Source organism: Auxenochlorella protothecoides (genome assembly GCF_000733215.1).
Source record: "Auxenochlorella protothecoides strain 0710 unplaced genomic scaffold scaffold43, whole genome shotgun sequence".
NCBI classification, from domain to species: Eukaryota; Viridiplantae; Chlorophyta; class Trebouxiophyceae; order Chlorellales; family Chlorellaceae; genus Auxenochlorella; species Auxenochlorella protothecoides.
The window spans coordinates 120,391-141,339 of NW_011934226.1; the positions used below are offsets into that span (position 1 = coordinate 120,391).

At 63.5% G+C, this 20,949-nt stretch overlaps 6 protein-coding genes across 6 annotated transcripts in view; 5 read left to right on the top strand and 1 right to left on the bottom strand.

Moving 5' to 3' along the window:
- Window positions 1–406: 406 nt before the first annotated feature.
- On the bottom strand, window positions 407–1,824 carry F751_3950 (Ribosome biogenesis protein TSR3-like protein; the record flags this gene model as incomplete). The annotated part of the gene is made up of 4 exons (XM_011399860.1): window positions 407–648; window positions 843–961; window positions 1,296–1,591; window positions 1,735–1,824. The coding sequence occupies 4 exons, from the start codon at window positions 1,822–1,824 to the stop codon at window positions 407–409; spliced, it is 747 nt and encodes a 248-aa protein (XP_011398162.1).
- Window positions 1,825–2,663: 839 nt separating this feature from the next.
- F751_3951 (Amino acid permease 8) lies at window positions 2,664–5,087 on the top strand (the record flags this gene model as incomplete). The annotated part of the gene is made up of 7 exons (XM_011399861.1): window positions 2,664–2,769; window positions 2,945–2,980; window positions 3,097–3,281; window positions 3,433–3,527; window positions 3,688–4,026; window positions 4,422–4,483; window positions 4,657–5,087. The coding sequence occupies 7 exons, from the start codon at window positions 2,664–2,666 to the stop codon at window positions 5,085–5,087; spliced, it is 1,254 nt and encodes a 417-aa protein (XP_011398163.1).
- A 932-nt stretch (window positions 5,088–6,019) lies between these two features.
- On the top strand, window positions 6,020–8,947 carry F751_3952 (Amino acid permease 2; the record flags this gene model as incomplete). The annotated part of the gene is made up of 9 exons (XM_011399862.1): window positions 6,020–6,110; window positions 6,254–6,289; window positions 6,455–6,639; window positions 6,771–6,865; window positions 7,136–7,326; window positions 7,535–7,665; window positions 7,947–8,050; window positions 8,207–8,268; window positions 8,523–8,947. The coding sequence occupies 9 exons, from the start codon at window positions 6,020–6,022 to the stop codon at window positions 8,945–8,947; spliced, it is 1,320 nt and encodes a 439-aa protein (XP_011398164.1).
- Window positions 8,948–9,463: 516 nt separating this feature from the next.
- F751_3953 (Amino acid permease 5) lies at window positions 9,464–11,784 on the top strand (the record flags this gene model as incomplete). The annotated part of the gene is made up of 6 exons (XM_011399863.1): window positions 9,464–9,580; window positions 10,109–10,448; window positions 10,559–10,683; window positions 10,741–10,802; window positions 11,018–11,376; window positions 11,603–11,784. 6 exons carry the CDS (start codon window positions 9,464–9,466, stop codon window positions 11,782–11,784), a joined length of 1,185 nt encoding a protein of 394 aa, XP_011398165.1.
- Window positions 11,785–13,149: 1,365 nt separating this feature from the next.
- Window positions 13,150–14,519, top strand: F751_3954 (putative PPE family protein PPE42; the record flags this gene model as incomplete). Its single annotated transcript, XM_011399864.1, has 2 exons — window positions 13,150–13,333; window positions 13,549–14,519. 2 exons carry the CDS (start codon window positions 13,150–13,152, stop codon window positions 14,517–14,519), a joined length of 1,155 nt encoding a protein of 384 aa, XP_011398166.1.
- Window positions 14,520–17,916: 3,397 nt separating this feature from the next.
- Window positions 17,917–20,949, top strand: part of F751_3955 (Sphingosine-1-phosphate lyase) — a gene marked incomplete at both ends in the record, with an annotated part of 4,285 nt that continues 1,252 nt past the window's right edge. Inside the window, 7 exons of the mRNA XM_011399865.1 lie at window positions 17,917–17,962; window positions 18,105–18,353; window positions 18,528–18,718; window positions 18,889–19,087; window positions 19,244–19,440; window positions 19,739–20,076; window positions 20,391–20,648. Coding sequence (XP_011398167.1) covers window positions 17,917–17,962; window positions 18,105–18,353; window positions 18,528–18,718; window positions 18,889–19,087; window positions 19,244–19,440; window positions 19,739–20,076; window positions 20,391–20,648 — 1,478 coding nt within the window. The remainder of the gene's footprint in view (window positions 17,963–18,104; window positions 18,354–18,527; window positions 18,719–18,888; window positions 19,088–19,243; window positions 19,441–19,738; window positions 20,077–20,390; window positions 20,649–20,949) is intronic.

Sequence of the window (20,949 nt, forward strand, 5' to 3'; positions counted from 1 at the left end):
CGCGCCAGGGCTCATGGCCGCCACGCCGGCTACCAGGCTGAACACGGAGGCCCCGCTGCGACGGCACGCACATGACGCGACGGGCTCCCTTCATGCGGCCTGGGCATGTACCTGGTGATTGGCGGAGTGCAGATGGAAAGACGTCCAGTGCAGTGGCACCGACCTTGCTGGCATGGCCCGGGAGAATGACGCCCCAGGAAACGGCGCAGAGTGTCGCTGCGGGCTTATGCGCTCTACATCGCACCAAGGGGGTTGGGAGGGGCGCTACGCGTCCCCTGCCCAGCACCTTCCCCATGCCCCACCCCTGTAAGGCACCTTAAAGTCATTGGCAGCACCTGTCTGATCCCAAGGACTGCACATAGATCGGGCCAGCGAGGGACGAGAGGAGGAACATCGGAGCACTCCCTCATCCACTGTGCTGTTCCGGTGACCGGCTGCCGTCTCGCCGCTCCCCACTGACGCCCAGCCGCGCCAGCTCCTCGCCTGCCTCGCTTGCTTGCGCCTCGCCTGAACGCGCGCCATGGCCCAGTGGCCCCTGGCCGCCCTCATCCGTGGCCGTGCTGTCTGACTCAGACTCGGTGCCGGAAGAATCCGAGGAGGGAAGGTCGTCCGGGTCCAGGTAGTCGTCGCCCTGTTCGGGCCCCCGCTCTGCATCAGGAGTTGGCGCGTGTGGATTGAAGGTCAACGCGAGGGAGGGGGTGGGGGATACATGTGCCTTTACACAGCCCCTTGCGGCGCGCCCCGCTCTCCCCAGCAAGGCGGCGGATACGCAGGTCAGCGCCCGCATGCTTGCAATCCGCCCAGGGCACACTCACGTACACACCAGTGCCGGCCACACGCACCTCTCCGGCGAGACCCCTCCTGCAGGGAGGCCACGTGTCTTTGCTGGTACTCTATCACCTCCTCGGGTCCCGGACATGCTGCGTAGCCCTCCAGCAGCTCCTCGTTCAGGCTCAGGAAGCTGTGGCCCCTAATGATGGGAAAGGTGGAAGCATGTTGGGTGTGAGTTCCCACTGGTGCACTGAGGAGGGTGCTGACGCCGAGCTCAAAGATGAGATTATTCCGCCTCAGGCAAACTCTCAGAAATGACCGTTGAGGCAGAATTCTCCTAGCCAATGCAGACTCCAGTGCATGCACCGCTCCCAAGGTGCAGGGCCCGCTTGGCACCCCACCCTAAGCCTGTCTGGTGCATTTCGACTGGTCCCTCAGCAGCCCGTGGCCCAAATTTGCAACCCTCAAGCCACGGGTCAGCGTTGCACCTGCCTCCACCTTTGATCCTGCAACAGCTCACTCACCACTTGAACCGGCCCATGACGGCCCGGGCCTCGGCTGGGAAGCCGCAAATGTACAGGGCGGCGGCCAGAGCCTCGGCGCAGGAGAGCTTGGCCGGTCGACCGTAGTTCACGGGGTTGGCAGCCAGGAGCCAGGGCAGGAGACGGGGCGCATTGCCTTTGATCCTGGCAAAGGGCACGTCGTCCAGCCTGGCCCAGGAGCAGTCCACCACCGCCAGGCCCCTGGAGGCGATGAGCTGCCGGTCGGCGCGAGAGACGCAGTTGCGGCCCATGGGGGAGAGGATGACGCCGGGAAACACCTGTGTGGCGTTCCAGTGGAAGCCCTTGGATGAAGCACCCAGTGCCAAGAACCTGCACTGCAAGGTGCGAGGAAGCTGCAAAGGAGCAGTCCCCATCCACCCCTTCACTGAGTGCATGAGGTCCCTCCAACCCAGCGCCTCACCGTGCCGAGTCGCAGCTCCTGCACAAGTCCATGCCTGACCAGGCGGGTGCCTGTGCATCGCTTCTTGTCGCACTGCCCCAGGTCCCACATGGCCAGGCGGATGGGAACCAGCGCGGCCTCGCTCTCATCCCCACTCCCGCTGGAGCTGGCATAGCTGCTATCCTCTGTTTCATTGAGGGACCGACTGTCCGCTGCAACCTCCCATTCTGCTCTGTCGCGGCGGGGTTCCCTTCGGCCCTGCCGTGGCCGAGGCATCCCCCTGCCGAGGAATGGGTGCAGACCCAAATGCGACTACAGGTGACTTATATATCTCAATGATCGGATATGAATAATGAATACACTTGGGACTTTCTGGAGCCCACTGTTCGACATGCACTATTTATAGCTTCCCCGAGGTGGCGCTTCCCTGCCACCTGACCGCCACCCCGACACTCGAGGCGGGCCAACCTATTTACCTCTTCCACTGCCGGAATGTATCCAGCACATTTCCTACTCTATTGCATAGTACTCGCGGCCCTGATAGAACATTAGACGGAACATGCGCCAGGACAGGCCGCCGAGTATGCTGTCGGGGCGCGGGGAAGATCTCTTTGGTTGGCACTCCTGGGCGTCAAAGCAGATGGATGGTTCAGTGAGACCTCGAGCATCGATCTGAAGCCTTGTGTGCTTGGATGAGGTTATGAACGAGTGTTGCACCTCTGAGATGATGGCTGACGCCCTGTAGAGGTGTCCACTATCTCTCAACAGAAAGGAGAGTCCCATGGGAACAGCCCACTGGATCTGGGGCCGCCGCCGGGATTAGCAAGGCGACCCGACATTTGCTGGCAGATGTGCGAGCCCATATTCCGGCGACACAGGGTCAGGGGTACTATGGCTGTAGTTTTCTGAAATTTTGTATACCTTTGGGACAAAAACCTCCTGTGGTCCGGATGTCGACACACTCACCCACCAAGGCTGTCACCGAGACGGACGACTTGGAGCAGGGCTCCCTGGGCAAAGAGTCGCCGAACCCTATTCTGCACCGCGAGAGACATGGTGAGAGGGTTCCAAACGCTTCGTATCTTCCAGAGGAGTTTGTAGAGGTTCTAGTGGCTCACAGGGGGAGTGGAGCGTTTGGCTCAGGGACCGCTCCCGTACGATACCCGCGGCCCGAGATGGTGCTCGACACTCAAGCCCCACCCCCACCCCACCCCCCTCACCTCCCTCGCAGGGACTTTGTTCACGACCTGCGCGCACATCATTACTGGTGAGTTGCGCTCCTCCTCGGTCCCATCACTGACGTCGCCACAGCTCCGAGGGTTCCCAGGAACCATGCCAGATGTCCGACTCCGGCCCGGCCCACCCCCAACCCCCCTCATGCAGCCATGATTGGCGCTGGCGTGCTGGGCCTCCCCAATGCCGTGTCCTGGCTGGGGTGGATCGCAGGACTCGCCCTGATCAGCATCTTCTACGCCACCACCATCCTCTCCTCCAACCTGCTGGCGGCCACAGTGGAGAGCCAGGGCGTCAAGCACATGACGTACCGCGGCCTGGTGCTGCACATCCTGGTGAGTGACGGCCCTTTGACTGCTAGACAGCAGCATGGCAAGGGGCAGGATTCCTTCTTTCAGTTTCGCCAGCCTCTGTTCACGGGCATGAGCCCATACAACCCCACACCCGGCCCGACCAAACCCCGCCCCCCACAACCACCATCCTCAGGGCCCTCGTGCTTCCAAGGTCCTCTGGGGATTCCAGTGCACCCTCCTCTTCCTGGCCGGCATTGCCTATACCATTGCCGCTGGAGAGGCCGGCAGGTGAGCATGCATGCTTGGCGGGGTTGGGTGGCAGGCCAATCTCCTTGGCCCTGGGTGCGAGGTGCGCGCCCATGCCAGCGTCAGCGCAAGCGGGGCGCCCCCGGCAGCAGGCTGCTCTGGGCTCACTCCACCCGCCTCTCATCCCATCCCGTCCTCCAAGGGCGCTGCTGGTGGCGGTGGGCCACTATGGCGTGGATCAGTCTGTTTGGCCTATCATCGTCACGTTTGGGGGCATGCAGATCGTCCTGTCCCAGTTTCCCAACCTGGACGCCACCTGGATCAGCTCCGCGGTGGGCGCCGCCACCTCCATCGGCTACTCCATCATCGCCCTGGGCCTGTGCGCAGCCAAGGCCAGCAACCACCTGGGCACCATCCAGGGCAACACTGAGGTGAACAGCGTCAACAAGCTCTTCAACGTCCTCAACGCACTGGGCGGCGTAGCCTTCGCCTACAACTTTGCGCCCGTCCTCGTGGAGATCCAGGTGCGGCGCCGAGGGGGGTGGGGAGGGGTTCATCGGTGCGCGGGCGAGGGGCGACCTGGGACTGGGTCTGGGGTGCTGCTGGGTCTGGCCTGTGCCTCGAGCCATGCAGCCGTCTCGGACCCCCCACTCCCTCACTAGCCCAGTCCGCGCACCTCGATGCAGGACACGATCCGCATCCCCCCATCCTCTGAGAAGACCATGAAGAAGGCCATCAACATCTCCATCACCATCGCCTACGTCTTCTACATGGCCATTGCCATCACCGGGTGAGATGCAGGGAGGGGGGGGATATGGGATGTCCCAGATCCGCGCACAGCATGCGGATGAGTGGAAGCCTGCATTGCTGCTCGTGACACACCAGGTTGTCAGGCCATGCCTCTCGACCACCCCCTTCCACCTTCACTAACTGCAGGTACCTGGCGTTTGGGAACGGTGTGGCTGGATCCATCCTGTCCCAGCCAGACGTCGGCCCAGGTGTGGTTTCTCACGGCGATGGTACTTGATGGATGGTTGGCCTGCATGCACCTGGCCTGAACCGCGACACGCTCAAATGCTGCAACCGCGAACGAGGCTTACTGGTTGGATTCCCCACGCTCCCTTCCCACCCTTTTCATCCCGGTGCCCCTCCATCCCCTCCTCCCCTGCAGTCTGGGTGATCGTGCTGGCCAACGCCCTGGTCTTCATACACATGCTATCGGCCGTCCAGCTCTTCACGCAGCCTCTGTTTGCCGCCATCGAACATGGCGTGGCACGGTGCTGGCCCGCCAGCCCCATCGCCACCAGCCCGCGCATCACCAAGCTGGTCTGGCGCAGTCTCTACATTGCCTTCATCACCTTCATCTCGGCGCTCATCCCCTTCTTCTCTCAGATCATCGGCCTGGTGGGCGCCGTCATCTACTGGCCCACGGCCATCCTCTTCCCCGTCTTCGTCTGGCTGGCGGTCTTCCCACCGCGCCTCAGCGTGCACATAGGCCTGCAGACCCTGAACGCCGCCATGCTGATCGTGGCGCTGCTGGCGATTGTGGGCTCACTGCGCTCCATCATCAACAACGCCGACACCTACGGCGTGTTCCAGTGATGCAGCGTGGCCGCTGCCAAGGTGCCTAACCCAATAAGTCCTGCTGCGGCCTCGGAGTTTGGGGCCTCCACCCTTCAAGCTCTGCAGCAAGCCAAAGAGGGCATCTGGTGCAGGAACATGGAGGTCGGGAGGGCCAAAGGCTGCTGACGACACTTGGATCACGCCGCCCCCCCCCCCCTTGGCGCTACAGTATTGTTTACCCTTCCCCTGCCTACCTTCTGACATCCACGATGTCACTTTCTCGGAGGGATTCTTTCCTGGAGCCGTCCCAACCGGCTTATTATTTATCAATGGACATCGCTCCAGTGTCCATCCCCCTCCTTAGCTGCCTTGGACCTGTACCAGTCCTACAGACAACTTGGTTGCACCAACCCCTTGATGAGGTGGCCTGGAGCCAAAGCGCTTGCAGCTTTCCATCGAAACCCAAGCTTGATGCGTTTTCCTAGCATTCCTTCCTGGTGTGACATGTCCATGTCAGCGCAGGTGACAGCTGCGGCAAGTGCTGAAGATTGGTACAAGGTAACTATCCCCTGGGTATCCAGACGTGAAATAGGGTAACTGTCAGCTCTTGCTTTGTCATAGATTCATTGCAAGTACAAGTACAAAGGAATTCAGAAGAACCAGTTCTTTTTAGACACATTTGGTGGTTTGTCATCGCATAATCTTCAGCCGCAGCAGTGACTTCCAGTGGTGGTTCCCACCCTGGAAGCTGGGCCGGCCGACAGTCCTTGACGTGGATCTCCGCAATTCATCCGGCCGGTTTCCCTCCCACCGGCCGATGAGCGCCGTCTCGCAGGACTGTCGCTCTTAGGGTTGCGAGACGGGGCCTGCTGATGCACCTTGACCGCATTACCTGCAAACTCATTGGCCGAGGCATTCCCTCTCTGGTGTGCACTCGCCCCAGGCGCTCCACGACGGGGACCACCACCGGAATGGAGGGCAGTCCCAGATCCAGTCGTGACTTGGAGCTGGCATCCAAAGACCATGGCGATGCTACGAAGGTTCTCGTCATAGAACGTCATGGTGAGTGGCATGCCTGCTCGTGCGCGGATGGGACCGGCATTGCTCCCGGAGGTCATTGCCCCGGCTGCTGTGGCCTCAGGTGCCTTCCCGGCCCGCGCTGGTTGCAACCCGATCCCACCCCACACCCTTCATTGGATTCCCAGGAACCGTATTCACCTCTTTCATGCACATCGTCACCGGTACGCACGCCCGTGAGGTTGTTATGGCGTCGGCGGCGTGGCTTCCCTCCGGCCGAGGAGGAAGCTCGCAGCGGGGCCGCCCCTAGTGGCCCCTCCTCCCAGCCCCAGCCCCCGCCGGCCCGGCATGAGCCGTGATACCTCCCCCCATCTCGCCCCTCCCCACAGCCATCATGGGAGCCGGCGTGCTGGGCCTGCCCAATGCACTGTCCTGGCTTGGTTGGGTGGGCGGGCTGGCGCTGATGACCACATTCTATGGCGTCACGCTCTACTGCGCCCACCTCCTGATCGAGACGGTGGACGTGAAGGGCAGGAAGGCGCGGACCTACCGGGAGGCCACCGAGAACATTCTGGTGGGTGGGCGGGTGTCATCAAGCCGGGGGCGCACACGCCTCGCGTCGGCGCTGCACCCCGTTGGTCACATGCTGTGGGGGGTCATGACTTCACGCGTTCGCCCTCATCCTCACATTGCACGACCCTCCAGGGCCCCCTGGCAGGCAAGCTGCTGGCCGGTCTGCAGCTGAGCACGCTCATCCTGGTCAGTCTGGCATACTTCATCACCGCCGGCACATCGGGACGGTGAGACGGAGACATTCAGGCTCGGGATGCACCAGGGGTGCCGGGGAGTGAGTGCACGCAACCCTGTCGTCGTCCAGGCGGAGCTGCAGGCGCGGCATGCGCCCTTTTCACATAGCAGCCCTGTGTGACGGCCTGCACCTGGGCCCCTCACACCAAGGCCACACAGCATGTACCCAGACCCCTGAGGGAGTGGTGAACGGGCTCGGGCACTCCAGACGAGGCTCGAGCCCGACCCCCCCCACCGCACCCCGCGCCCATGACGGCCTGCAGGGCAGCCCTCGTGGCAGTGGGGCACTACGGTGTGGACCCAGCCCTGTGGCCCGTCATCCTGGCCTTCTGCGGCATGCAGCTGTTCCTGGCGCAGATGCCCAACCTGGACTCCACCTGGATCAGCTCCACGGTGGGAGCCACCATGTCCATCGGCTACTCCATCATCGCCCTGGGCCTGTGCCTCGCCCAGGGTGCGCGGTGTGGGCGGGGAGACTGGGGCCGGAACAGGAGAGGGGGAGCGGGCGACTGGCTGCTCTTCACATGAATGAGCGGCGACGCGGGACGCCGGGGGGCGGGAGCACGCAAGCCTGCGGTTTGCGGCTCGGCCCCCATGCTCCATGCCTCACGGACCCTGCTCCCACACCTCGACCCCCTGCCCACCGCCCCTCCTGCCTGCAGCCGGCCACCGGCAGGGCACGCTCGGGGGCAACTCGGACGTGACCACGGCGGCCAAAGTGTTTGGGGTCATGAATGCCACCGGGCAGGTGGCCTTTGCCCTCAACTTTGCGGCCATCCTAGTGGAGGTCCAGGTGAGCTTTGGACGGGGGGAGATTGGAGGAAGGGACGCTGGGCGCTCATGAGGCCGGGCGCGTAAGCCACCGGGCCGTGAGCCGCAGGCGTGCCGCGTTGCAGCACTGGGCTGGCTGGCCTGTCCGATGCGTGGCTCTTGCTCATCCCATCTCGCCTGGCTGCACCTGGGGGGACAAGGGATCCGGCTCTCTTTCCCCTCTCCCTTCAGTCATGGCAAGAGCCCAGCCCAGGACAGGATCTGACAGGCGCCACTCCCCCCCCCCCCTTTCCCCACCCACAGGACACGCTCCGGGAGCCACCCGCCGCCGATGTGGCCATGAAACGCGCCACCGGCCTTGCCATCACCTTTGTATTCCTGTTCTATATGGCCGTCGCCATCTCGGGGTGGGTGGGTGGGTCGCCTTGGAGCATGGCATGGGAGGCCGGTGCATCAACCAGCCTCAAGCGACCACTGGCTGAATGCCTGCTTCGCATAGACCAGTCTGCTCACCCCTGGGACTGGCACCGAGCGAGGCCCTGCGCACAACACCTGCACCGCAGGTACCTCGCGTTTGGCGACACCGTGGCCGGCTCAGTTCTGGCCGAGCCGGCCATCGGCCCCGGTGAGTCGCTGGGTGGCCTGGTGTGGGGAGCGGCGCCGCTCTGGCTTGTGCGCCCATTGGCAAGGGCAGTCCCAACTTTCCTGGCCTGGTCTGGCCGCCGCTCTCCCTCCCCCTCCTCGCCCACATCCTTCACACTTCCCCCGCCTCGCCCACATCCTTCCCCCTCCCCCGCCTCGCCCACATCCTTCACACTTTCCCCCGCCTCGCCCACATCCTCCCACCCCCATCCCCTCCCTCCCCGCCACCACGCACAGTATGGGTGATCGTGCTGGGCAACATAATGGTCTTCATCCACATGCTGTGTGCCGTGCAGCTCCTCTCCCAGCCGGTGTACGCCGCGATGGAGTCAGCGTTGGCCCAGCGGTCACGCCGGGCGCGGGCCAGCCCCCTGGCGGTGCGCATCGTCTGGCGCTCGCTCTACACCCTGCTCCTCACCTTCGTGGCCTGCCTGGTGCCCTTCTTTGCGGACGTGGTGGGCCTGGTGGGCGCGCTCTTCTACTGGCCCACCGTCGTCGTCTTCCCCGTGGTGATGTGGCTGGCGGTGTACCCCGCCCCCCGGGTCAAGCGCTGGGCCATGCAGGGCCTGAACGCAGGGGTGCTGGTCGTGTGCCTGGTGGCGGCAGTGGGGGCCATGAGCTCCATCGTCCGGAACGCCAGCACCTACGGCCTGTTCCACTGACGGCCGCCCAGGGGCGGCGGGGAGGTGCAAAGGCCTTGGGCGGGTGGGCCTACCATTTTCCCATTTTCCTGCCGAGTGGGGCAACCATTTTTAAGGACTGCGCGCAACGACATTCCCATGATCCCATTTTTATCGCGCCTGGTCGAGTGGATGCCTGCCACCTCGTTTTGTGTATTGGTTCCCATGTTGTTAGCATTGGCGTGACGACTCCTAGGACCGTAGAATCGGCTAGATGTTCTGCAATACCGGTGGTAATTACCACGGGTCAGAACTTTCTATAGTTACCGAGGGTCTCAGGTGGATCCCACCAAGCATTCAGGCTGGGATCCTTTCGATGGGTGTGTGCCGGCACGTGACGCGGCCGGCCGACCCAGGGCGCGAGATGCTCGCAACCCCCATTTGCTGGAACGAAACGCCTCACGCAGCCCCACGCAAGGATCAGGCGATCCCAGCGGGATGGCACACTTCGAATTAGTGCCGCACCAGGCCCGAATTGGTTTTCCGTCGACCAGCCTCATGGCATTGCAGCAGCCGCTGCTGGCCGGCCCGGGCGGCGGCGACGTGGAGGACGGGTCCCTCCAGCCCCTGCAACCGAAGTCAGAGCCCGACAGCCATCGCCATGGTGAGGTTATGGTGTGTTTACCGCATTTATTTGTGGTGCATTGGTTGGAAATGCGTGAATTGCCGGGGGCATGGCGCGTCTCCACACGCCGGGGGGCAGGGAGCGTGACCCGACTGCTTGGGTACGGGTGCAATGGAGCAGCGTCGACCCCCGGCCCTGCCCTCCACCATGCACTCCGGTGCTTGCCCTCCCCTGCCGCCTACACCACCATCATTCCTGCACCCGGCAGCTGGCATCCCACCCCCTCTCTCTGACCCCCCTCCCCCCCCTCCCCCCCCTCAGGCACCGCCCTCACCGCCTCTGCGCACATCGTCACCGCGGTCATCGGCGCCGGCGTGCTGGCCCTGCCCCACTCCATCGCCTGGCTGGGCTGGCTGGGCGGGCCCGCCCTGCTCGCCCTCTTCTACCTGCTCACCTGGCTGAACGCGGCGCTGCTGGCCGCCGCGGCCGCCGCCGGCTCCACGCGCCACGCCTCCTACGCCGACCTGGTGGGCGCCGCGCTGGGGCCCGGCCCCCGCGCGGCGGTGGCGGCACTGCAGATCGGCATCAACGGCCTGGCCTCGGTGGCCTACACCATCGCCGCGGCCGCCTGCGCGCGCGCGGTGCGAACCTCGCTCGCCTGCCACGGCGTCTCCGCCGGCGCCGGCGCGGCCAACTGCGGCGACCAGGCCGCGTTGTGGCGGGAGATCGCGGCGTTTGGTGCCGCGCAGCTGGCCGCCTCGCAGCTGCCCTCCCTGGATGATGCAGCCTGGTCCTCGGCCGTCGGTGCCGCCACCTCCCTCGTCTACTCCCTCGCCGCCCTGGGCCTCAGCCTGCTGCACGGTGAGCGGCCCGTGAGGGAAAAGCGCGAGGGGCCTTGCAAGCCGCTGGGCCTGGACGGTGGGCGTGCATTTCGCAGCCGGGCCTGGGGCACTTTCTAAACGCACATACCGGGGCCGCATCGCGCTTCCCCCTCCTGTGATGGTGTACCCTTCGCTTCTTCCCTGCAGCCACGGAGCGGCGGGGGACGAGCACGGGCATCCCCGCCGCGACGGCCGAGGAGAAGACGCTGGGCGCGCTGAGCGCGCTGGGCGGCATCGCTTTTGCGCTGGCCTTCCCCACCGTGCTGGTGGAGGTCCAGGCCACCATCCGGGAGGTCCCCGGCGGCAGGCGGGCGGGGGCGGCCATGCAGCGCGCCATCGCCGGCTCCCTCCTGGTCTCCTTCCTCCTCTACATGGGCGTGGGCGTGGCAGGGTGAGCGCGGTTGTTAGGGGGGTGGATGGTGTTGATGCAGCGCGGGGCTGCCTTGGCCAGAGGGAGATGCAGGTGAGAGGCAGCGCAGCGCCCCCACCCGGTGCCATGGCAGCGGCTGTCTCCGTGCCAAGCTTTCCACACACCCATCACCCATCACTCGTTCCTGGCCCTCTCAGCACCCCCATCCCTCTCCTCGTCATTCATCCCTCTCACAGCTACGCGGCGTTCGGCAACGAGGTGCCGGACAACGTGCTGGCGATCCCCCACATCGGCCCCACCTGGGTGCTGGTCGTGGCCAATTGCGCGGTCATCCTGCACCTCCTCTCTGCCTACCAGGTGTACAGCCAGCCTGCCTTTGCCGCGCTGGAGCGCGCCCTGCTGCCGGCACGGGATCCGCTGGGGGCCACCAAGGCGGGGCAGGCCCTCGTCGTTTCAGAGACACACCCTGTCGTCACGCCAGACCACAGCGAGCCCGCCTGGCCCGCCCGCCTCGTCCTGCGCAGCGCCTACGTCGTGCTGGCGACGGCGCTGGCGGCCCTGCTGCCCTGCTTCTCCCAGATCCTGGGCCTCATAGGTGGGGCGGTGGGACCGATGGGCTCGGTATTGTCCTGGGGAGGGCCTGCGGGCGAGGGTTGGCGGGGGTCGATGCACTGCCGGGCAGGTCCAGATTCCACTCCTTGTAGCGGGGTGTACACCCATTCCGTCCCCTGGAGCACCCACGCTGCGCTGCGTCCCCAACCACCCACCCCCCGCGCCAACCCACCCACAATACCGTGCGCCCGCTCTCCCGCTTGCACCAGGTGCCCTCCTGTTCTGGCCGGCAGGCGTCTACTTCCCCATCACGCTCTACCTGCAAGTGACGGGCCGGCGCGGCTGGCAGCGGTGCGTCCTCCTGACCCTCACCATCCTGCTCTTCTTCGTTTCCCTGGCCGTGGCGGGAGCGGCAGTACACGGGCTGGTGCTGGAGGTGCTGAGGAAGTGAGCCTGGATGGCTGCCCGAGCGGCACTGCTCCATGACCCCCCTGAATTGATGTGCCCCCGAATCCCGTGTCCTGGGCTCGAAAGCGGCTGTACCATATAGATCACATATTTAATTCCATGTGGACCCTCTCTTCAATTTTCGCCTCATCAAGTGCTGTCAAGGCGTACAAACTACAATAGGGTACTCGAAGAACCCAAGGCAGGGAAGAAGTTCAGGGACATTGCAGGAGGTTGATGTCCAGGAATGTTGGGGAATGTCGGCGAGGATGCACAGCAGCAGGGGTCCAAATCGCGAAAGCTGAATGGAACACTGCATTCGGACACAAGTCCTTTTCTCTCCTACATATTAAGGCTCACGAACCACGTTTGGGCGCATATATGGTCGACTTTTACAATATCGCAGTGCGCTTGAGTGTTTCAGCAAGTCTCAAACAGCAGCCGCCGCGTGGATTTGGTAGGTAGAAATAATGCTGGCCGGTAAATTTCTCCGGTCAGGCCCGGCTCGTTATTCGTCTTCGGGGCAGGTGTGAGCCGCGGCCGTGAATAGACCTTGTAACCGGAGAACAGCACTACAGTGCCATGCGCTTGACTGAACATTTGGATACTGAACAGATACAATTGCGGGATCATTTCTCTAGACTTTTAGGAGTTGCTGACTCGAGCGTATCAAAGCTCTGAAATCAGCACTTTTGCCGGAGAGCTGCCGGGCACATTTCAACCTCTCGTTGAAACTCTGCTCGAGATTTTGCGGTGCAATGCGGCGAACAAACTGGACGCTGCATCGTCTGTACGGTCTTCTTTGCCTCCTGGCTTGCCTCCTGGCGCCCTGCTTCGCGGTACGTGTGTGCCGACTTGACGCCTTACTTGTACGGCGGAATGTGTCTAGTCCGTACACCATCGACTTTGAGCTCACCATCCGAATTTTCACATTGCAAACAGGACAGGTGTGCTTCCAAGTTCCTCGCCCTCCCCACAGCGAGGTAGGTCGCGATCACGGGAGTGGGGTGGTAGAAAATTCGGACCCTCAATGTGATGAGGTGGCATTGCGCTTGGAGGTAAAGCCCACTCGTCCATTTCATCAAAGTCTAGCTACAAACCATTCTAACCAGGTTCAATGGTTCTCTTTACCTCATGACGGCGGATAGCAGTGAAGTCTTGTGCACGTGAGGCGGGTGTACCTTGTATAAGTCAACATTGAGGAAGCATGATAGTGCAAGTCTAGATGCAGGCCAGCCAATAACCACCAGTATCACAGTACAATGGGCATCCCATCTCTTGCACCGTTGACCGCACTTGCAGGAGTCTCGGGTACTCAGGAGTGGGAAGCCAGCTGGAGGTTGAGCTCAGCCACCTCGTCGGCAGCAACATGTCTGCCCTGTCCCTTGCAGACCAGGAGGTGTGTCAGCAGCCCCCCTGCAGAGTGCTTGCCGCTGTGGAGTGCCTCCCTCCTGGCCGGTCTGCCTGCGTGGCTGACGGCCAGGGGAACATTGGGTCGGGGAACACGGGCCTCGGCAACTTTGGCAATGACAACAGCGGCAGCTACAACATTGGTGAGCTGGAGGAAGGGGTCGTGGTGGGGGAGGCGCCAAGGGCACCCGGCTGTGGTATGTATGGACGCTTTGAGGCTCAGGCGCGATGTTCAGGTGTTTCCTGGCTCTGCATCCTGGTGCTCCTGGTCAGGCCTGTGCTAACTGACATCGCCCTGCGGCAGTGACATGACTGGAGGAGACCTCACGGGTAATGCGCGCTGCACTGATGCCCACAGGCTCCGGCAACCATGGGGATGCAGCCTGGGGGGATGCGCTGATGGGCAGCGGCCTGAGGTGCCAGGTGACGATGGGCAGAGACCTGGCATGCTCCTTTTCGGGCAGGGGCCCCTCCCCAACCCTGGATCTGGGGCGGAGCCTGGCCGCGGTCAGGCCGCCCACCTCCCTCCTCCCGGCCGCCAGGAGGCTGCTGCCTGCCGCTCGCAAGGGCGCGGGCGTCCACGACGCAGCAGCCGCGCTCCCCGCTGCCTCGGCAACCCCCCCCGCCGCCCAGCTGGGGGACCCCACCCTGGTCATGAACTGGGCCTTTTGCGGGAAGATGGGTGCCTACGAGATCCAGTGCACCGTCAGCATCACGGCGCCCGCCGCCCACCCCACCCTCTACGTCCACCTGGAGCTGGGCTGGGTGTCGGCCGTCTACTCCTGCACTGCCGTGGGCCCGGGTTACGAGGGTACACTTGAGGTGTCGGGCGGCTCCGGCACCGTCGGGTACGCGTACGCTACCTACATCACCGCCGACCGGCAGCGCCTGGTGTCCAACAGCGTCCAGCTGGAGCCATACCCCTCCCCGCCGCCCCCCAGTGCGCCTTCCCCACCCGCAGTCTCCCCACCCCCAAGCCCCTTCCCCCCGGCGCCGCCCCCGCCGCCCCCCACCCCGCCGCCCTCCTTCCCGCCCCCGCCCCCGACCATCACCATGTCTTCTGCGCGGTGCACCCTGAACAGCATGTCTGGGGAGGTCGCCTGCGTGACCACGGTGACCACCGCGGAGCTGCAGCCCGCCATCCACGTGTCCTACCACATCGCCAACCTGGAGGCGAAGGACGCCTACCAGCCCGACGGCCTGGTCAGCAACCACGTGTGGAGGACCCACGACGCAAACGTGGCCGGGGGAAGGGTCAGCGCGTATTACCTGGATGCCACGGGCGCCCAAGTGCGGACCCCCTGGGTGCGCGTCGGCAGCGCGCGCTGATGCAGGGAGGGTCGCCACCCGTGCCGGCCCAGGGAAGGCGTGGGAGCAGGGGCTTGCCCATGGTGAGCGTGCGCCCGACTTCAGTTCTCATCGGCTCTCGCCTGGGGTTAGACCATGTGCCGCCCAGCGCGGACCCTGCTTCTCTCACACTGACGATGTACGAGTTTCTGGGCACCTCCTGGACAGCCGTTGTATACGTATCCATCCCGCCTTGTATGTATCACCCTCCATGATGCCCCTTGTTCGTCGAATACCGTGTATGCAGTGCTTTCAAGGTGTATCAAGCAGCTCTTGAGAGCGAGCCTGGGCATGGCATGAGGCACGAAGGTCGGAGACCCCCTTGGTCCAACTATGAAAGGCAACTGTGCTACACACGGCATCAGGTGCGGCGGGCAAGAAAAACACGTAGGATAGACATCTGGGGCGGGGTTGTTTCGAAAACACAGTCATCACCTCATGTGTCGCACATAATAGCACCATTCCAAAGACATCTACGTCCTTTCCGCCATGCCAATCTCCGTCCAACTACCCCCAACCTTTCTTCCCCACCTCTGGAGAGCCAGTCTCTTGCACACCACTGAAGACTCACTCTTGATCTCCCCTCCAGGCTCACTCATGGTACAGGGATCAGTGTGTACATGCCTGGGACCCCAGCTTGGGCACCAAGCATTCATCCAAAGCCTCAGTGTGAACAGATGTAGGGAAGGGTGCAGCTTCATGGGTGCCGGCGGGTGGGCAAGGGTTTGAGACAGTTCTTGGCACTGATCACATCAGGATGAGCTTCAGAAGAAACCACGGCGCTGCTGCTGCTGGCCATACCCGGGGCCATACCCTGCCTGCGTGAAATTAGGGGGGGCGAAGACGACCGGCGGCGCTCCGGCTGTGGGTGCAGGCGCGCCGTAGGGAGCGGGCGGGGGGGCTCCGTAGGGAGCCGCAACGGGTGGGGCACCGTATGCCGCGGCAGGACTGCCCGTGTACGCCGTCGGGGGCACGCCATAGGCAGGGGCGTAGGCAGGGCTCGGGTAGCCTGGGGCTGAGCCGTACGTAGGTGGTGGCCCATAGGCCGCAGGAGCAGCGTACGCGGGCTGCGGGGCGTAGGTCGGAGGGGCGGCGTATGCGGGCTGGGGTGCATAGGTCGGGGGGGCGGCATAGGCTGGGGTTGCGGCGTAAGCCTGGCCCTGAACCCCCACGAGAGGCATCGTCTGAGGTGGGGGAATGGAAGGCCCTGCTGATGGGGGATAGCCTGCGGGCGGGGCGGAGGCAGTGGGAGGAGGCGCAGCGACAGGCCACCCTGCAGTTGCAGGAGTATCAGCCGCTGCGGCAGGCGTTGCAACAGGGGGAACGGCCAGGGAAGCTGCGGCAATGGAGGGAGCCTTGGTATCAGCCGCAGGAGGACTGACAGCACTGGCGACAGCAGGGCTGGAAGTGGGCGGAGCGGCCACTGCTGGCTCGGTAGAGGCTGGGAGCGGAGTTGGCACCAGTGCCGCGCTGTCGAAGGCGTGGGTGGGCCCTTCAGCGGCCACCGCGATGGGAGGAGGTGCAGTCATAGTGCCTTTTGGTTCCTGGAATGGAAAGGAGGGATCGTGGCCGTGAAGTGGTATCGAGGCCTGCCGCACCGCCTGGCTTCTGTTTCGTATTATTGCACCCTCACCTGCCTGCGACCAGCTCAACCCTCACGCTGTGATGCGACTTGCGGATGCTTAATATTCCGATTCAGCGGTTAATTGAGTTTCGGCCTCTGGGCCTGATTATGTACTACACGGGGCAAACCCTCGTGCAGTCCGAGCATGGTGAGTGGTGATTGTCGTGCACCCCCGGGGCGATTCTCAGCAAGATATTTGGCAGATTTTACAGGGGGCCATGCACATGCGCACGCAATTAAGGAGAGTACATGCTACAATGGATACAGGCAATGTCTGCTCGCACCAACGCAGGAAGACTGGAATCTCAGGAGGGAGAACCAATAGGGTAACGCTATTGCAAGCTAGGCTGCGTCAAGCATCGAACGCACGTGCCACGGTACCGACCAGGACCCCCACTGGGCCCACGCGGAAATAGTAGTCGAGGTACGGCTCGTCCACGAGGATGGAGCCCTCTCCAGCTTGGGCGCTCTGCACCACATAGGCTCCGCGGCAGAGCATGCTGCAGCGCAAGCGGCGCTGAATGCGGCTTGAGCAACAAACGCCAGAGGCAGGAGCACTGACGTAGGTGACCCCAGTCATTGGGGTGCCACTCTCAAAGACCATGCCTGAAGGTGTGGGCACAGTCGCATACACTGCTCCCGCTGGAGGGACCCCGCTGACATAGATGACCTGGGGCTGGGCAGGCACATTGGGCGCCCCATCCTGGACTTTGCTAACAGGGTGTGTCGTTGTTGCAGCCATCTGGGGAACAGGGTGACGAGTCATGGTGATCAGACGCTTGAAATGAAGGCTCAGTGGGACAATGGGAAGCTACGCATGAGCAGAATATACAAACCGAGATGGACTGTGATCCCTTCCTTCCCACCTCAAAAGCAAACTAGGAGCGGTACATTGGCCGTTAAGAGAGGGGATTGGTTACCAGGCTGGGACACTCTTCGCACGATGTACGAGTGAAGCGTATGAGTGGACTTGTTGTGTGGTGCCTCATCAAAAAGAAATCGCCTTATATACACAAGACAAGTGTTCCACCGTGAACGCGTTTGTTAAGCCGCGCGCGCCACATGGCGTCTCTCCGTCATGACGTATCTCAGGGCAACTCCTTTCATAGCTCCGCTGGACAGGTGGATAAGGCTGTCATACTCGCTGAAGGGATGGCTCTGATTGCGGATCCGCAGCTACTCGTGCCGGTGGCTTTGGCAGCTTCCAGGGTGAGGTGTGTGTATAGCGCCAGCTGCTCTCGATTGGCTAGCGTGCACACTGTTATGCACAAGAGCACACAGCTTTGTAATGAAATTTTAAACCTTTTTCGATATCGACGGGCGGCATGCGCATCGTCTCATGAGCGTAGGTAATGTTGACCTGTTCTTCCTTGAGGTCGCCAGAGGTCGTTGATATATCGGAAGATGTTGGCCAACGATTACCAGAAAGTGATCCCCTGGATTGGTGGTCAAGATGATTGGCAGAGCGGCTGATGCGATCAGCCTTCGTGACATATAGCCCTGTCCAGTGAGTACCTTGATCGAGGAAGGAGTTGCGCGCTGGACCGGTGTCGGATCCAGACTGGTTAGGCCGGGCTAGGGAACAAGTTCGGAAGGATCGTCCTGCCTTGGAATACTCCTTCCACGAATTTTTATTGAGGATTGAGATTGCGTAAATAAAGAAGATATTCTGCCGCATCCCTGTGCCCCCATTGCTGGTCGCGAGGATCACTCACGTTGCAAAGGTTTGGGAGCGGAGAGTGACGATCTCATCCGATGAAGATGGGCTCCCTGACCGGCAACCTTGAATACATATACCAGGGTATGGCGGCATGGAATGGGGGGTTATCTGGAGCGGGCACGCCATGGGGGAGGCAGGGGGCCTTCGTCCGCAGAAGCAGTCAGCGGCCATGCATCCGGGAAGACACCAGCGCCTGAACCCACCTTCCCCCCCGACCCCGCAGATGCTGTGAGGGCGTATGCCGGCACCCTGAAGCCCGTGGTGGCCCGGCACTGGGCTGCCCTGGCCCCCGCCCTGCAGCCCCTGGCCGACAAGCTCTGCCTGTGTGTGGACTCCCTGCTGGAGGACATCAATGCGAGCCTGGGGTTATGGGCCCCTTGGCAGCTGGTCCTCCTCACCGTTGTGGCCACGGCCCTGCTGTCCTGGGTCCTGGACGCGGCGCAGCACGCAAAGCATACCCTGCAGGACAAGGGTGCGGCGGGGCTGGGGAAGGCTCAGGTGCTCCCGCCGCAAAGTCCCCGGCCTTCGGGGTTTCCAAAGTGCTGCACATTTCCTGGGCACAGTACCCTGCTGTTCCCTCAGCACTCCATGGCGACGCATTCCGCTCAACACTGCTCTCCCCCTCACACATACTCCCCTCCCGCAGGTGTGACCCAGGTGCTGGCCAGGCTGGCCTTCCGCCTGCCCGTCCTGCGCGGCATCGTGGCGGCCAAGGAGCAAAAGGTGGTGGACGACCTGGAGGAAAGCATGAAAAAGGGCGCGGCCCCCGACGCGCTGCACGAGCTGCCGCCGGCCGGCACGCCCGCCGCCGACCTCAAGCGCCGTCTGGGCGCCAAGGTGTGTCGAGCATGGGCGCTGGGCTGTGTTGATATTTTTTTGGGGGGGCGCTCTGAGAATGGATCTTCTTTGTGGCCACCCATCACTGTGTTGATGCCACTCGGAGGGTTCGCACACCCTCCGAGTGCCAGATACTCACCTCCACGCCCGTGCATATCCAACGATGCCAGGGCTTGGAGGACCACCAGTTCAAGGAGGGCGCCTCCACCGTCTCCGGCGTGCTCTACATGGCGGGCAGGGAGCACCTGGAGCTGCTGGAGGCCGCGTACTCGACCTTCTCCATGACCAACCCCATGCACGCCAACCTCTTCCCCGCCGTACGGCGCATGGAGGTGGAGGTGGTGCGCATGACGGCCTCCATCCTCGGCGGTGGGTGGCGATGAGGAGGGTGCTCCTGCTGATGCTTGAGACGCGGGGGATGGGCAGGGGCACGTGACACGTGGGGAGTGTCTGCTGCCCTGCCCGGCTCATGACCTCCCCAGCACACGGGACCCCTCCCAAGCAGTCCATACCACCCCCCTTCAGGCGGCCCGCTGGGCGACCCGGGCGTGTGCGGCGCCATGACCAGCGGCGGCACCGAGTCCATCCTCACGGCGGTCAAGGCCAGCCGCGACTACATGGCGGCCACGCGCGGCATCACCTCGCCCGAGATGATCGTGGCGGTCTCCGCCCACGCCGCCTTCATCAAGGCTGCCGAGTACTTTGGCATCCGCCTCATTAGGGTGTGTGGGGTTGAGGGAAGAGTGGGGGGAGTTGTGGTCATGGTGCGTGGCCACCGTGGGTGGCTTCAGAAACGCGAGGGGCGCGATGGTACCAGGTACCCATGACCATGCTCATGCGCGATGAGGGAGCTGTCCCCATGCGCCCACACATCATCACGGTCTGGGGAATGCACCACGCCCTTGCCTTGCTGACCGATCCCAGCTCCGCCTTGTGAGTCCCTTCACACCCTGGCACACACCCCAGATAGGATTCGATTCAACTCAGCCCCCCCCAACACACACCCCAACACACACACAGCTGCCGGTTGGAAAGGACTACCGTCTGGGCGGCCGGGCGGTGCGTCGTGCCATCTCGCGCAACACAGTGCTGGTGGTGGCCTCCGCGCCGGGCTTCCCTCATGGCGTGATGGACCACGTGACGGAGATCGCGGCGGCGGCGGCAGCGCGCGGCGTGCCCTGCCACGTCGACTGCTGCCTGGGCGGGTTTGTGCTGCCATTCGCCGCGCGCCTCGGCCGCCGGGTGCCGCCCTTTGACTTCTCCGTCCCGGGGGTCACCTCCATCTCCGCCGACACCCACAAGTTTGGGCAGGGGCACAAGGGCACCTCCGTCGTCCTCTACCGCTCCAAGGACATCAGGTGCGGGTGGTTTGGGGGGGGGTGGATTGGTGGGGTAGAGGGGTGCCTGGTGGCAAGTCGTGCAAAGGAGGTACTGGGAGGTTTGAAGGGCCTGGAGGCACTCTGAGGCAAGGCTGCAGTGCCAGGGATCCCATTGTCTCTGCCTTCGGGGGGGGGCCTGCAGCGCTGGCATAGCTGCGCCTGCAAGGGTCCCCTGTCCTGCCAGGCACAGGGACACCCTACAGCTTGGGCTCCGAGCCGACCTCACACGGCCCTGCCCACTCAGCAGCACCCCTGCTGCTCACATCCCCCAACTGCTCCCCGTTTTTTCACAGAAAGTACCAGTACACCTCCATCACCGACTGGACGGGGGGCCTGTACATCTCGCCTGGGTTTGCGGGGTCTCGCTCCGGAGCCCTCATCGCCACGGCCTGGGCCTCCCTGGTGCACCTGGGGGAGGACGGCTTCCTGGAAGCTACCTCCGCCATCCTCGCGGCCGCCGACGAGTTCCAGGCGGGGGTCCGCGCCATCCCTGGGATGGAGGTCCTGGACAGCCCGGAAGGCAGTGTGGTGGCGGTGCGCAGCACCAACAGGTGGGCAGGGAGGGCGGTGTGTTATGGTTGGAAAGGGGGTTGGCCTGAAGGGACCTAGGGGCTGTGGCCCTCGGTCTCTGGGAGGGGCTGGGCCCCAGGCGAGACCGGAAGGCGCCTGGAGTGAATTGCTGGCCTGAATGTGTGTTGTCTTACAGAAGGTGTCCCTGATTTCGATGGCAGTAAGATATCTGGCAAGGACTCTGAAAGGCCCCGGCCAGAAGCCCACACCGTCGCAGGTCATTTAGATCCATCTCAGCCCCTGCCACCCCCCCCCCCCCCACCCACCACCACCACCACCACC